General features: G+C 45.5%; 2 protein-coding genes across 2 annotated transcripts; both read left to right on the plus strand.

Moving 5' to 3' along the window:
* Nucleotides 1-4,881: 4,881 nt before the first annotated feature.
* Nucleotides 4,882-7,193, plus strand: LOC119766288. Its single transcript, XM_038250739.1, has 3 exons — nucleotides 4,882-5,326; nucleotides 5,386-6,244; nucleotides 6,311-7,193. Exons 1-3 carry the CDS (start codon nucleotides 5,023-5,025, stop codon nucleotides 7,191-7,193), a joined length of 2,046 nt encoding a protein of 681 aa, XP_038106667.1. The 5' UTR covers nucleotides 4,882-5,022.
* Nucleotides 7,194-14,122: 6,929 nt separating this feature from the next.
* LOC119768089 (kinesin-related protein 4-like) lies at nucleotides 14,123-16,435 on the plus strand. The gene is made up of 2 exons (XM_038258484.1): nucleotides 14,123-15,801; nucleotides 15,861-16,435. Exon 1 carries the CDS (start codon nucleotides 14,330-14,332, stop codon nucleotides 15,533-15,535), a length of 1,206 nt encoding a protein of 401 aa, XP_038114412.1. The 5' UTR covers nucleotides 14,123-14,329; the 3' UTR covers nucleotides 15,536-15,801; nucleotides 15,861-16,435.

The following is a 16,435-nucleotide window of genomic DNA, read 5'->3' on the forward strand; positions in this document are numbered from 1 at the left end:
TAAAAATATAACTTGGCATGGCGCCATGTGGAGGAAAAAAATTCCAGATATATTTGAACTTCGAATATTTTAATTCAAATATTCAATAAATTTGAAAATATATAAAATATATATGGAATTTTTTTCCTCCACAAGGCCTCATACCAAGTTTTATTTTTATGCTCAAGGAATATAGGGCAACAAGTTTTAAAATACATGTCAGAAAATGAGCCAGAGTCCCATCTTAGAAGGATTTTCAAATTTATTGAATATTTGAATTAAAATATTTGAAGTTCAAATATTTCTGGAATATTTTTCCTCCACATGGCCTCATGCCAAGTTGTATTTTTATGCTCAAGGAATGTAGGGCAACATGTTTTGCTAAAATACATGTCCAGGAAATGACCCAGAGTCCCATCCTAGATGGATTTTAAAATTTATTGAATATTTGAATTAAAATATTTGAAGTTCAAATATTTCTGGAATATTTTTCCTCCACATGGCCTCATGCCAAGTTGTATTTTTATGCTCAAGGAATGTAGGGCAACATGTTTTGCCAAAATACATGTCCAGGAAATGAGCCAGAGTCCCATCCTAGAAGGATTTTCAAATTTATTGAATATTTGAATTAAAATATTTTAAGTTCAAATATTTCTGGAATATTTTTCCTCCACATGGCCTCATTCCAAGTTGTATTTTTATGCTCAAGGAATGTAGGGCAACAAGTTTTACAAAAATACATGTCCAAGAAATGAGCCAGAGTCCCATCTTAGAAGGATTTTAAAATTTATTGAATATTTGAATTAAAATATTTGAAGTTCAAATATTTCTGGAATATTTTTCCTCCACATGGCCTCATGCCAAGTTGTATTTTTATGCTCAAGGAATGGAGGGCAACATGTTTTGCCAAAATACATGTCCAGGAAATGACCAAATCCCATCCTAGATGGATTTTAAAATTTATTGAATATTTGAATTAAAATATTTGAAGTTCAAATATTTCTGGATATTTTTCCTCCACATGGCATGCCAAGTTGTATTTTTATGCTCAGAAATGTATGGCAACATGTTTTGCCAAATACATGTCAGGAAATGAGCCAGAAGTCCCATCCTAGAAGGATTTTCAAATTTATTGAATATTTGAATTAAATATTTGAAGTTCAAATATTTCTGGAATTTTTTCCACATGGCCTCATTCCAAGTTTTATGTTTATACTCCAGGAATGTAGGGCAACAATTTTGCCAAACATGTCAGAAAATGACAGATTCCCATCCCAGAAGGACAAATTTATTGAATTTTTGAATTAAAATATTCGAAGTTCAAATATTTCTGGAATTTTTCCTCCATGGCCTCATGCCAGTATTTTTATGCTCTAGGAATGTAGGGCAACAAGTTTTACAAATACATGTCAGGAAATGACCAGAGTCCCATCTTAGAAGGATTTTCAAATTTATTGAATATTTGAATTAAAATATTTGAAGTTCAAATATTTCTGGAATTTTTTCCTCCACATGGCCTCATGCCAAGTTGTATTTTTATGCTCAAGGAATGTAGGGCAACATGTTTTGCCAAAATACATGTCAGGAAATGACAAGAGTCCCATCCTAGAAGGATTTTCAAATTTATTGAATATTTGAATTAAAATATTTGAAGTTCAAATATTTCTGGAATATTTTCCTCCACATGGCCTCATGCCAAGATGTATTTTATGCTCAAGGAATGTAGGGCAACATGTTTTGCAAAATACATGTCCAGGAAATGACCCAGAGTCCCATCCTAGAAGGATTTTCAAATTTATTGAATATTTGAATTAAAATATTTGAAGTTCAAATATTTCTGGAATATTTTTCCTCCACATGGCCTCATGCCAAGTTGTATTTTTATGCTCAAGGAATGTAGGGAAACATGTTTTGCCAAAATACATGTCCAGGAAATGAGCCAGAGTCCCATCTTAGAAGGATTTTCAAATTTATTGAATATTTGAATTAAAATATTTGAAGTTCAAATATTTCTGGAATATTTTTCCTCCACATGGCCTCATGCCAAGTTGTATTTTTATGCTCAAGGAATGTAGGGCAACATGTTTTGCCAAAATACATGTCCAGGAAATGACCCAGAGTCCCATCCTAGAAGGATTTTCAAATTTATTGAATATTTGAATTAAAATATTTGAAGTTCAAATATTTCTGGAATATTTTTCCTCCACATGGCCTCATGCCAAGATGTATTTTTATGCTCAAGGAATGTAGGGCAACATGTTTTGCCAAAATACATGTCCAGGAAATGAGCCAGAGTCCCATCCTAGAAGGATTTTCAAATTTATTGAATATTTGAATTAAAATATTTGAAGTTCAAATATTTCTGGAATATTTTTCCTCCACATGGCCTCATTCCAAGTTTTATGTTTATACTCCAGGAATGTAGGGCAACAAGTTTTGCCTAAACACACGTCCAGAAAATGACCCAGATTCGCATCCCAGAAGGATTTTTAAATTTATTGAACTTTTGAATTAAAATATACGAAGTTCAAATATATCTGGATTTTTTTTCCTCCACATGGCGTCATGCCAAATTATATTTTTATGCTCAAGGAATGTAGGGCAACAAGTTTTGCCTAAATACATGTCCCAGAAATGACCCAGAGTCCCATCCCAGAAAAATTTGTTAATTTATTGATTTTTTTGAATTAAAATATTTGAAGTTCAAATATTTCTGGAATATTTTTCCTCCACATGGCCTCATGCCAAGTTGTATTTTTATGCTCAAGGAATGTAGGGCAACAAGTTTTACCAAAATACATGTCCAGGAAATGACCCAGAGTCCCATCCTTGAAGGATTTTAAAATTTATTGAATATTTGAATTAAAATATTTGAAGTTCAAATATTTCTGGAATATTTTTCCTCCACATGGCCTCATGCCAAGATGTATTTTTATGCTCAAGGAATGTAGGGCAACATGTTTTGCCAAAATACATGTCCAGGAAATGAGCCAGAGTCCCATCCTAGAAGGATTTTCAAATTTATTGAATATTTGAATTAAAATATTTGAAGTTCAAATATTTCTGGAATTTTTTTCCTCCACATGGCCTCATGCCAAGTTGTATTTTTATGCTCAAGGAATGTAGGGCAACAAGTTTTGCCTAAATACATGTCCCAGAAATGACCCAGAGTCCCATCCCAGAAAAATTTGTTAATTTATTGATTTTTTTGAATTAAAATATTTGAAGTTCAAATATTTCTGGAATATTTTTCCTCCACATGGCCTCATGCCAAGTTGTATTTTTATGCTCAAGGAATGTAGGGCAACAAGTTTTACCAAAATACATGTCCAGGAAATGACCCAGAGTCCCATCCTTGAAGGATTTTCAAATTTATTGAATATTTGAATTAAAATATTTGAAGTTCAAATATTTCTGGAATATTTTTCCTCCACATGGCCTCATGCCAAGTTGTATTTTTATGCTCAAGGAATGTAGGGCAATATTTTTTGCCAAAATACATGTCCAGAAAATGAGCCATAGTCCCATCCTACAGGGCCGTGCACAGGATTTTCGAAAGGGGAGGGTTTTCTCGAAAGGGGCGCATGGGGTGCTTGTTTAGATTGCGAAAGGGCGCTAACAGTCAATCTTTAAACTCAATAAATAATACTTTGGTACAAGGGTGGCTCACTTCGAATGCATTCTAATGCATTTTACACATTCGATGGGAATTCAGTGGACATTCAGTGTACATTTTTTCCCATGCATTTTATTTTACAAATTGCACCTAATTTACATTTAATGCACGTAAAATGCTTATTCGATGCACATTTATTCCTAATTGGTTCCATTTTCTTTTCCTTCCAGATTGATATTGAGCAGTGTCTAGTATCACAGGATGGATAAACGAGAAATAGTCGACCGTTTTTGGCAGCGCATGGGCAAGCTGATTGGCATCATTCCTTGGCGCGTTATCAGCATCATGGACTTGCTCGAGCTGTCTGGTTCGGATGCGCTGGCCGAGGTGAAGGACTGGGGTACGGCGATCAATGCAACCATCCAGACTGAAGGTCAAGCAATTTACGATGAGGGTATCGAGCGAAAGACTGTAACGGTCTCTAAATTTGACATTTTTGGACGTCATGCAACTAGTTTGGATAAATTTGAGCTAACGGCTGGAGAAGTCCACCATTCAACGAATAGCCAAATCAGTCCAAGAGAATGGGATCTTACGCTTCATACATGGCAACGAGGCTAATCACGAGGCTGGGCAAGAACAAATCCCCGAGGTCGATGATATTGTTGCACCCATTGTAACACCAGGTGAAATACAAAAATCACTTATAAAACGTTTGGCTACCTATTATGGAACTCGTCCTGGCACTGGCATCAAAATGGACGATTTCAATAACTTAGCCGTGCGCATAACAGAACAAGCCCCCAACAGGGTGGCAGTCAAAGCTGATTGCGTTTTGAAATGTGGAAGGTCGGTTGTATGCATTCAAACCGGACGTACATGGGCTGTGTCCAACTACGTCCAGCATATAACCAGGGTGCATCAGGTTCGCAAATCTGACTGTATTGCACACCACACTCGAAGTCGTCGGAATCGTTCAAATCGAAACCGACGCAATACAAGGGTTGATGATTTTACAGCTGCCTTTCGAAATTACGCTGAAAGTGACGGCTCCGACGAATCCTATGCTCCCGAAGAAGCAAACTCGATCAGCTCAACCGGAAGTTATACTACCGTAGAAGAGCACGAGTTGGAGAATCTCGACACCACTCACGATCGAGACGAGGACGACGACGACCAGGACGACGACGACCAGGACGACGACGACCAGGACGACGCCGACCAGGCCGACGCCGACCAGGACAACGATGACGACCAGAACATCGAGGTGAGGCAGCCAAAGACACCGAGGCATCCAGTGAACAAACTGTCAGATCGCCCGAAACCACAGTGCAACCTGTTGTCACTGCACAGCCTGATGGGCCCAAGGGAAGAAAGAGGGGACCAAAAGTAGCTAGCATCATTGAACAGTTCTCACCTCAACCAGAATGCAGCTACCGTTCAAGACAAAGTTCGGGAAACTAGAAGCGCGGAGCAGCGAGGCCAACTGCTCCGTGTCGTCTAACAGGGCTGCATATCCAATGCTTCAGCATTATCGAACAATTGCTAAAAAGCAAGCCCAACACGAACGTCGTGGTGTACGTTACACGGATGAGGAAAAGGATATTGGACTGTATAACTACATGATGGCTGGCAAGAGGTACCACAAATTCCTTGTTGGGAACTTGCCCGTCATCAGCCGAAGCACTCTATCAAGGCACTTGAAGGCTAGCACAAAGTGTATAGATGAAGGTAAGCTATTCAATTGGGCTTTACTTGTAACCCTGTAACGATTTATTTATCTATTTCAGGCCAAATCGATGTAGCGGGTTTGAAGCAGTACTTACTTCAAAACGGTTATCCGTTGGAAGTTATGCTGTCAGAGGATGGAACCAGAGTTATGCAGCAAGTGCAGTATGATTCTAGATCAAACACGATAACTGGATGTGTTGCACCACTGGACAAGACTGGACTGCCGACGCAAGCCTACTTCAACGCGTCAAATGCCAATGAGGTGGTCGAAAAACTGGAGAAATGCGCACTGGCAAGCACTGCTTATGTCCAACTCGCTACTCCCTTGGTACCAAACGCTGCGCCCTATGTACTGTTCTACATGGCCACTGACAACAAGTTTAATCACATACATGTCATTAAACGTTGGGCTCACACGATCAAAACACTCCAAGCCAATGGAATTGCTGTCTTAGGCATCGCTTCAGATGGAGCCACACCTTTGCTAAGCGCCATGATCAACGTGACGAAGTTTACACCAGAATCCTCACTGGGTGAATTGTTTGCTATTGCATTTGACCAGTTGGTAATCTGCTTCCAAGATAGTCTACATATCTTGAACAATATCCGTCGCCGGCTGTTTAAACTGCCGGGAACCTTAGCACTAGGGCACAAGCATCCCTCAATTAGTCATCTCGAGCATCTTGTTAAATATTTCCACAAGAACATGCATGGACTCACCTCGGCTGACCTCAACCCGACTGATCTGATGAGTTTCAATCCAACTCAGAAGATAATGAACGAAACCACCATCAACTTCATGGAGGCAAATGTTCCCGGTAGTGAAGGAACAGTGGCGCTTTTGCGGTACATGCGTGCCATGTATCGAGCCTTCACGGATAAGTCTATTACTCCGCTGGAACGGATATCTATGTGCTGGTATGGTTGTTTTTAAATTCTTAACCTGACTTAACCTAAACATACAATATATTCTTATACTTGCAGGGAAACATTACTCTTCATGAGGGCTTGGAGGAATTGGACATTGCGGCATGAACGAACAAATGCGCAGTGCATAACGGCCAACGCGTACGCTTGTCTCGAGCTCAACGCCCATGGCCTTGTGCTTGCTGTCCGTAGCTGCCGCGATCGTCGTCATCCAGAGCAATTCCTGGTTACCCACTACGGAAGTCAACATGTGGAAGGGGCGTTTCGAAGTCTGCGTTCTATGACAACCATGTATCACACACAGACTAATTTTACATTTAAGGAACTGAGCGAAAAGTTGCGTAGGGTGCACATGTTGCAGCAAATTGAATACCGAAACAGGGAAAGATACCATTTTCCAAACCAAGGTCGTAGTCAGGAAACGTCACCTTACCTACCCACTGATTTTGAGATCAAAACTGCTATTAACGATGCTCAAGCGGCCGTCTCTAGGGTACTGGAAACCCTTGGGATACCGAGGGCAGAGCAGTCATATACCTGCTCGCTTAAAGAGACGGGAGCGTCCACTTGGGAGGCCTACACCGACGAGAATAGGTCGGAGTGCGAGGCAGGCCAGGAGGTCGATCAAACGATCGGCTCTCCTTGCCCTCGAGTGTTCGAAGCTAAAAAACTATTTATTAATTTCACTGGAAGAGTTCAATTGCGTGATAGCACGACCGACAAAGACACTTACTTAGTCAGGGATGAAGAGGGCATTGTTCGTCGATTTACTAAGGCCAGTGTAATATCTATGCTCACCGAGGGTAGGTACCGCGGGACTATGGCGCGTGTCAGAAGATTTAAACAGCACACTATCAATCGCGCACCGCGTGGCCGCAGTCTCTGCGACCCCGCTAGCGCAGTAGCGATTAGTATAATCTTTGTACCAATAATTAGCTAAATACATACTCCACTCTAGTGTTCTATTTATTATTTGCTCATGTCACTTAACCTATCCCGAAGTCTTCCGAAGAAGATTTGCCCGAGGACTGGTAGTAACCTATGTTGTGGTTACTTCCAGTACTCGGGCATTTTTCTAAAGAATATTTTACCCCTGAATGTAGGCAATAGAAAATCCATACGCCTTGTTTGCTCTAAGATAGTGGCCCGTCTTCAATTCACTGTACAAGCCCACATCCACACGGAGGCGGACGACGTACGAGAGCGTTGGCCCCTTGCGAGCAACTCCACCGATCCACCGATCCACCGTACAAGTCCTCGTCCACACGGACGGCGGACGACGTGCGAGAGAAAGAGATTCAGCTCTTGTCGAGCTAGGCAGCAAGTCCCTAGTCCCTCTCTCTAGAGGTAGAACCCGTGAGAGAGCGCGACGGCACACTCTCAAAGAGCGAGACCCGAACCCAGGCTCAGGCTCAGCCAGGGCAGTCTCCGGCCAAGACGGAGTCATAGTCATAGTCCTCTCAAAGAGCGAGACCCGAACCCAGGCTCAGGCTCAGCCAGGGCAGTCTCCGGCCAAGACGGAGTCATAGTCATAGTCCGCGTGTACGGTGGCCCCGTCTACGGACACGAGAGAGGACGCGTACCGCACACCGCTGCCCGTCCTAGCGTACGCGTGTATGGTGGCCCCGTCTACGGGCACGAGAGAGGACGCATACCGCACACCGCTGCCCGTCCTAGCGTACGCGTGTATGGTGGCCCCGTCTACGGGCACGGAAGAGGACCCGCAGAGCATGCCTACCTTCGGGGGAAGCCATCTTTATCGGTTCCGGGCGGAAAGAGGGCGGGGCCGGACTCCCGGGGGGGGGGTCCGGGGACACTCGTCCAACATCGGTCCACATGTCCGCTGGCACGGTGGCCCGATTTACCCCGACTTGCCATAGACGCGGTCGACGGATCATTTTTTTCCATGCAATTTTTTGGTCGACTGTTGTGAAACGCACTGCTTTCTCGTACCTATAGGGAAGTCAAGTTTGGTGATGAGGTAGTTCATGAGCGTATATGGAAATTACATCATCGAACCGGGAACGTCATACACGGTTCTGCGGAGTGGTGTCAATTTTTCGATGATGAGGTCGTTCATGCGCGTATATGGAAATTACACCATCGAACCGGGAACGTCATACGCGGTTCTGCGGAGTGGTGCGCACTCGGAGATGCATGCACGTATCTACCACCGAGAGCGCGCTACAATTCAGACCGGTCCCACCGTATGAGCGTACGCCCGCTGAGACTACCCGGCTGGGACGGTACATTGAGGTGAGTCGGGTGCACTCTGACTCATGAGTCGATATGAGGGCTGTCGTGTGCGTATATGGAAATTACACCATCGAACCGGGAACGTCATACGCGGTTCTGCGGAGTGGTGCGCACTCGGAGATGCATGCACGTATCTACCACCGAGAGCGCGCTACAATTCAGACCGGTCCCACCGTATGAGCGTACGCCCGCTGAGACTACCCGGCTGGGACGGTACATTGAGGTGAGTCGGGTGCACTCTGACTCATGAGTCGATATGAGGGCTGTCGTGTGCGTATATGGAAATTATACCATCGAACCAGGAGCGTCATGCGCGGTTATGCGGAGCGGTGCGCACTCGGAGATGCATGCACGTATCTACCCCCGAGAGCGCGCGCTTGGCGCTGTGGCTATGGTGAGAGGTGGTGCGACACGACGGAAAGAGGAATGGGAGAGGTTCGGCTGTGAGGTGATGTTTGAGCGAGACCGTGTTTTGTTAACATGAACGTCATACGGCTACCCCGCTGCTAGTCGGCGATCGTAGCGAGTATTATGTGTTCTTAAGGGGAGGCGCGCTGCAAGTTCTGCAGCGCTTGCCGCACACGAAACGAATGGGAATCTTTTGACGATTGTATTGCGCGCATGATACGACATCGAGGAACAACGTCTTACGATGGAAGAGCGTTGTGGTGAGGTTGGAAGAGTGAGGTAATTTCCATTACACACAACACACTATATGAGACGGTGGTGCGCGCGGACCCTCGCCTGGTCCCGGACCACTCATGCCCGCATAGCGTGCTAGCGTGATAATGTAATGTTGACGTATTCTGGTTGATCCTACCAGTAGTATACGCTTGTCTCAAAGGTTAAGCCATGCATGTCTAAGTACAAACAGTTTTAATGTGAAACCGCATAAGGCTCAGTATAACAGCTATAATTTACAAGATCATTCACCTAGTTACTTGGATAACTGTGGAAAATCTAGAGCTAATACATGCAATATGCAGGGACCTCGCGGAACCTGTGCAATTATTAGTCAAACCGATCGTCCTTCGTGACGCTTGAGTTGAAATCTGGATAATTTTGTTGATCGCATGGTCTCGCACCGGCGACAGATCTTTCAAATATCTGCCCTATCAACTATTGATGGTAGTATAGAGGACTACCATGGTTGCAACGGGTAACGGGGAATCAGGGTTCGATTCCGGAGAGGGAGCCTGAGAAATGGCTACCACATCCAAGGAAGGCAGCAGGCGCGTAAATTACCCAATCCCGGCACGGGGAGGTAGTGACGAGAAATAACAATATAAGACTCTTTATGATGTTTTATAATTGGAATGAACCGAGCATACATCCTTCGGTAAGGATCAAGTGGAGGGCAAGTCTGGTGCCAGCAGCCGCGGTAATTCCAGCTCCACTAGCGTATATTAAAATTGTTGCGGTTTAAACGTTCGAAGTTTATTATTGTCCAACACGGGTGCTACTCCTAATGATGGTAGTAGGTCACTGGATTGTTGCGACTCTAAGACTGGGTGCCTATATGGTGGCGCTTGCCTATCAGGTACAGTGTTTTCACCAACCCAGCTGAGATTACCTTGAACAAATTAGAGTGCTTCAAGCAGGCCAATCAATGGCCGCGAATATTTTTGCATGGAATAATGGAATATGACCTCGGTCTTACGTTTCGTTGGTTTGTAATCAGATCAAGAGGTAATGATTAACAGAAGTAGTTGGGGGCATTAGTATTACGGCGCGAGAGGTGAAATTCGTAGACCGTCGTAAGACTAACTAAAGCGAAAGCATTTGCCATGGATGCTTTCATTAATCAAGAACGAAAGTTAGAGGATCGAAGGCGATAAGATACCGCCCTAGTTCTAACCGTAAACTATGCCAATTAGCAATTGGGAGACGCTACATCATGGTGCTCTCAGTAGCTTCCGGGAAACCAAAATTAGGTTCCGGGGGAAGTATGGTTGCAAAGTTGAAACTTGAAGGAATTGACGGAAGGGCACCACCAGGAGTGGAGCCTGCGGCTTAATTTGACTCAACACGGGAAAACTTACCAGGTCCGAACTTATTGAGGTAAGACAGATTAATAGCTCTTTCTCCAAATTAAGGGTAGTGGTGCATGGCGACTCAATCAAATTAAATAGAACGCTATCAGCAGTCAGATGTTGATCCCGTCGGCCGGATGGGCACGTCGGCCGTTCGCACGGTCGTGCGCGATCCATCCACCGGCGGTGTAGTGTGACCTGATAATACATCAACTCATTGAGGTTGATAATCTGCTTGTGATGAGCAAAATGAGATTGAGCGATCCGTGATGCCCTTAGATGTTCTGGGCTGCACGCGCGCTACAATGTGAGCAGCAGCGTGTACCCTACGCCGAAAGGCGCGGGAAATCACTGAAATGCTCATTTAGTCGGGATTATGGATTGAAATGGTCCATATGAACCTGGAATTCCCAGTAAGTGCTGGTCAATAGCTAGCGTTGATTACGTCCCTGCCCTTTGTACACACCGCCCGTCGCTACTACCGATGGATTATTTAGTGAGGTCTTTGAAGGTGAACATTTGCTAGTCCTTCCCGGATTACATTTGAATCGCTGAAGTTGACCGAACTTGATGATTTAGAGGAAGTAAAAGTCGTAACAAGGTTTCTGTAGGTGAACCTGCGGAAGGATCATTACAAAGCTTCACGTATCTCTGGAGCGTGATGTGTTGTTTTGTATCACCCATTCGAGAGCACCAGTGTCGACAAGTTCGGCACATACTCATCAATCGGGTGAACGACCTGGCTGGTCAGCCTATATCGCGGTACCGAGCGCAAACGTGTGCGGCAGGTTCGTCCTATGTCCGCGTATACCACATGCGCTACCACCGGTTCGCGTGGTCCGTACACTCACGTACGGTGCGGCTGATCATCCGCGCACAATACTGTGCAACCCATTAAACAGTGTTTCTTGTTTGACCATACCCATGACAAAGCAGAAGGCAGTCGTATGGCTACCCTGCGAAAAGACCGTAAATGCTAAGCTAAGGCACGTACTATTTGAACGCTAACGAGTCGAATTCAACCAAGCAGTAGAGGTACGGCTTCAGTTGGTTCGATTCCCGGTGATAGAGTCCTACGACTCTATCGCTGCATGAGTACACCAGTGCTGTTACGCGAGGCAAATGCTTGGAAACGCATGAGCACGTACTATTTGAACGCTAACGAGTCGAATTCAACCAAGCAGTAGAGGTACGGCTTCAGTTGGTTCGATTCCCGGTGATAGAGTCCTACGACTCTATCGCTGCATAAGTACACCAGTGCTGTTACGCGAGGCAAATGCTTGGAAACGCATGAGCACGTACTATTTGAACGCTAACGAGTCGAATTCAACCAAGCAGTAGAGGTACGGCTTCAGTTGGTTCGATTCCCGGTGATAGAGTCCTACGACTCTATCGCTGCATGAGTACACCAGTGCTGTTACGCGAAGCAAATCATCGGTAATAACGTCAGAGGTAAGGTGAACTTTGTAGTTGCAGCACTGGAGTGACGAGTTTGTCATTCAGGCACTACAGGTTCATGGTCGATTTTGAACGCAACACAGCTGTGCTACCACTGACAATTGATTCCACATCGGTTGCTCAGAGCACAGTACCTGAGGGTTCGTCGTTTGACAAAGCATGTGAAATGACCTCCTTTCGTCGCCAGCAGTCGAGTACCCAGTACTCTTCCCCTGCTGGCATCCCGACGGTTGGATCTCACAGCGCGTCAGATATGCGAAGCCTTCAGCGTGTTAAGAGGTAGGTGATATGATAGTGATCATATCACTAGGAGGACACGGCAACAGGGCACGGCATGGAACACAACACAGCTGTGCTACCACTGACAATTGATTCCACATCGGTTGCTCAGAGCACAGTACCTGAGGGTTCGTCGTTTGACAAAGCATGTGAAATGACCTCCTTTCGTCGCCAGCAGTCGAGTACCCAGTACTCTTCCCCTGCTGGCATCCCGACGGTTGGATCTCACAGCGCGTCAGATATGCGAAGCCTTCAGCGTGTTAAGAGGTAGGTGATATGATAGTGATCATATCACTAGGACACGGCAACAGGGCACGGCACCAGGGCACGGCATTGAACGCAACACAGCTGTGCTACCACTGACAATTGATTTTCACATCAATTGCTCAGAGCACAGTACCTGAGGGTTCGTCGTTTGACAAAGCATGTGAGATGTACCTCCTTTCGTCGCCAGCAGTCGAGTACCTAGTACTCGTTCCCTGCTGGCATCCCGACGAATGATCTCATAGCGCGTCAGACACGCGAAGCCTTCGGCGTGTTAAGAAATGATCTAATAGTGATCATATCACACGGCACGGCATTGAACGCAACACAGCTGTGCTACCACTGACGATTGATTCCACATCGGTTGCTCAGAGCACAGTACCTGAGGGTTCGTCGTTTGACAAAGCATGTGAGATGTACCTCCTTTCGTCGCCAGCAGTCGAGTACCTAGTACTCGTTCCCTGCTGGCATCCCGACGAATGATCTCATAGCGCGTCAGACACGCGAAGCCTTCGGCGTGTTAAGAAATGATCTAATAGTGATCATATCACACGGCACGGCATTGGACGCAACACAGCTGTGCTACCACTGACGATTGATTCCACATCGGTTGCTCAGAGCACAGTAACCCTAGGGGTTCGTTGTGAAATTACCTCCTTTCGTCGCCAGCAGTCGAGTACCCAGTACTCTTCCCTGCTGGCATCCCGACGATTGGATCTCACAGCGCGTCAGATATGCGAAGCCTTAGTGAACTAGGCACGCTCTGCACTGCAGGGCGTGCCTTTTTGCCCCAGATGCCAGTGGTTTCAGGAAAGGAATTGCGAGTTGGTGAAAGGTTATACCTTGATCCGCTCAGGTTGCCTTTCCGAGCTCGAATGGTTTGCTCCGATTCGACGGGTACGTTGTGCTCGTCGTGTCGTTGAAGAGTAAGTGGGTTCCCTTTTTTATGCTATTTTCGTGCCCCCGAAAGTATGCAACAAACATGACAGTAGGTAGCGTTGACTACGCATACCCATGACATGAATAAGCACTGCCAGCTCGTGCTACCGCGGATCCAAGGCCTTGCGACCTTCGATATCAATTGGTAATAGTTGAACCCGGACAATGATGCATGGAGGGAACGTGGGAGGGCCATGTTTAAGAATGTGGAGGGTCTCTAACCCAGGCTTTCTAGACAAATATGTCCAACGGACTACATGACAGTAGGTAGCGTTGACTACGCATACCCATGACATGAATAAGCACTGCCAGCTCGTGCTACCGCGGATCCAAGGCCTTGCGACCTTCGATATCAATTGGTAATAGTTGAACCCGGACAATGATGCATGGAGGGAACGTGGGAGGGCCATGTTTAAGAATGTGGAGGGTCTCTAACCCAGGCTTTCTAGACAAATATGTCCAACGGACTACATCGATGAATTGAGATGCGTAAACATTAATTTCGATGCGCATTGCTTGCATTTAAATGGCATCGAATTTTATATCGATGTACATTGTTGGGAGTGACCTCCCCTTGGGCCTGCTTCCCATACATACCCAAGCATAACCAATATAGAAGGGGCCACCAAGGGTGGCTCACTTCGAATGCATTCTAATGCATTTTACACATTCGATGGGAATTCAGTGGACATTCAGTGTACATTTTTTCCCATGCATTTTATTTTACAAATTGCACCTAATTTACATTTAATGCACGTAAAATGCTTATTCGATGCACATTTATTCCTAATTGGTTCCATTTTCTTTTCCTTCCAGATTGATATTGAGCAGTGTCTAGTATCACAGGATGGATAAACGAGAAATAGTCGACCGTTTTTGGCAGCGCATGGGCAAGCTGATTGGCATCATTCCTTGGCGCGTTATCAGCATCATGGACTTGCTCGAGCTGTCTGGTTCGGATGCGCTGGCCGAGGTGAAGGACTGGGGTACGGCGATCAATGCAACCATCCAGACTGAAGGTCAAGCAATTTACGATGAGGGTATCGAGCGAAAGACTGTAACGGTCTCTAAATTTGACATTTTTGGACGTCATGCAACTAGTTTGGATAAATTTGAGCTAACGGCTGGAGAGAAGTCCACCATTCAACGAATAGCCAAATCAGTCCAAGAGAATGGGATCTTACGCTTCATACATGGCAACGAGGCTAATCACGAGGCTGGGCAAGAACAAATCCCCGAGGTCGATGATATTGTTGCACCCATTGTAACACCAGGTGAAATACAAAAATCACTTATAAAACGTTTGGCTACCTATTATGGAACTCGTCCTGGCACTGGCATCAAAATGGACGATTTCAATAACTTAGCCGTGCGCATAACAGAACAAGCCCCCAACAGGGTGGCAGTCAAAGCTGATTGCGTTTTGAAATGTGGAAGGTCGGTTGTATGCATTCAAACCGGACGTACATGGGCTGTGTCCAACTACGTCCAGCATATAACCAGGGTGCATCAGGTTCGCAAATCTGACTGTATTGCACACCACACTCGAAGTCGTCGGAATCGTTCAAATCGAAACCGACGCAATACAAGGGTTGATGATTTTACAGCTGCCTTTCGAAATTACGCTGAAAGTGACGGCTCCGACGAATCCTATGCTCCCGAAGAAGCAAACTCGATCAGCTCAACCGGAAGTTATACTACCGTAGAAGAGCACGAGTTGGAGAATCTCGACACCACTCACGATCGAGACGAGGACGACGACGACCAGGACGACGACGACCAGGACGACGACGACCAGGACGACGCCGACCAGGCCGACGCCGACCAGGACAACGATGACGACCAGAACATCGAGGGTGAGGCAGCCAAAGACACCGAGGCATCCAGTGAACAAACTGTCAGATCGCCCGAAACCACAGTGCAACCTGTTGTCACTGCACAGCCTGATGGGCCCAAGGGAAGAAAGAGGGGACCAAAAGTAGCTAGCATCATTGAACAGTTCTCACCTCAACCAGAATGCAGCTACCGTTCAAGACAAAGTTCGGGAAACTAGAAGCGCGGAGCAGCGAGGCCAACTGCTCCGTGTCGTCTAACAGGGCTGCATATCCAATGCTTCAGCATTATCGAACAATTGCTAAAAGCAAGCCCAACACGAACGTCGTGGTGTACGTTACACGGATGAGGAAAAGGATATTGGACTGTATAACTACATGATGGCTGGCAAGAGGTACCACAAATTCCTTGTTGGGAACTTGCCCGTCATCAGCCGAAGCACTCTATCAAGGCACTTGAAGGCTAGCACAAAGTGTATAGATGAAGGTAAGCTATTCAATTGGGCTTTACTTGTAACCCTGTAACGATTTATTTATCTATTTCAGGCCAAATCGATGTAGCGGGTTTGAAGCAGTACTTACTTCAAAACGGTTATCCGTTGGAAGTTATGCTGTCAGAGGATGGAACCAGAGTTATGCAGCAAGTGCAGTATGATTCTAGATCAAACACGATAACTGGATGTGTTGCACCACTGGACAAGACTGGACTGCCGACGCAAGCCTACTTCAACGCGTCAAATGCCAATGAGGTGGTCGAAAAACTGGAGAAATGCGCACTGGCAAGCACTGCTTATGTCCAACTCGCTACTCCCTTGGTACCAAACGCTGCGCCCTATGTACTGTTCTACATGGCCACTGACAACAAGTTTAATCACATACATGTCATTAAACGTTGGGCTCACACGATCAAAACACTCCAAGCCAATGGAATTGCTGTCTTAGGCATCGCTTCAGATGGAGCCACACCTTTGCTAAGCGCCATGATCAACGTGACGAAGTTTACACCAGAATCCTCACTGGGTGAATTGTTTGCTATTGCATTTGACCAGTTGGTAATCTGCTTCCAAGATAGTCTACATATCTTGAACAATATCCGTCGCCGGCTGTTTAAACTGCCGGGA

The sequence above is a fragment of the Culex quinquefasciatus genome, chromosome 2, assembly GCF_015732765.1.
Source record: "Culex quinquefasciatus strain JHB chromosome 2, VPISU_Cqui_1.0_pri_paternal, whole genome shotgun sequence".
Classification (NCBI taxonomy): domain Eukaryota; kingdom Metazoa; phylum Arthropoda; class Insecta; order Diptera; family Culicidae; genus Culex; species Culex quinquefasciatus.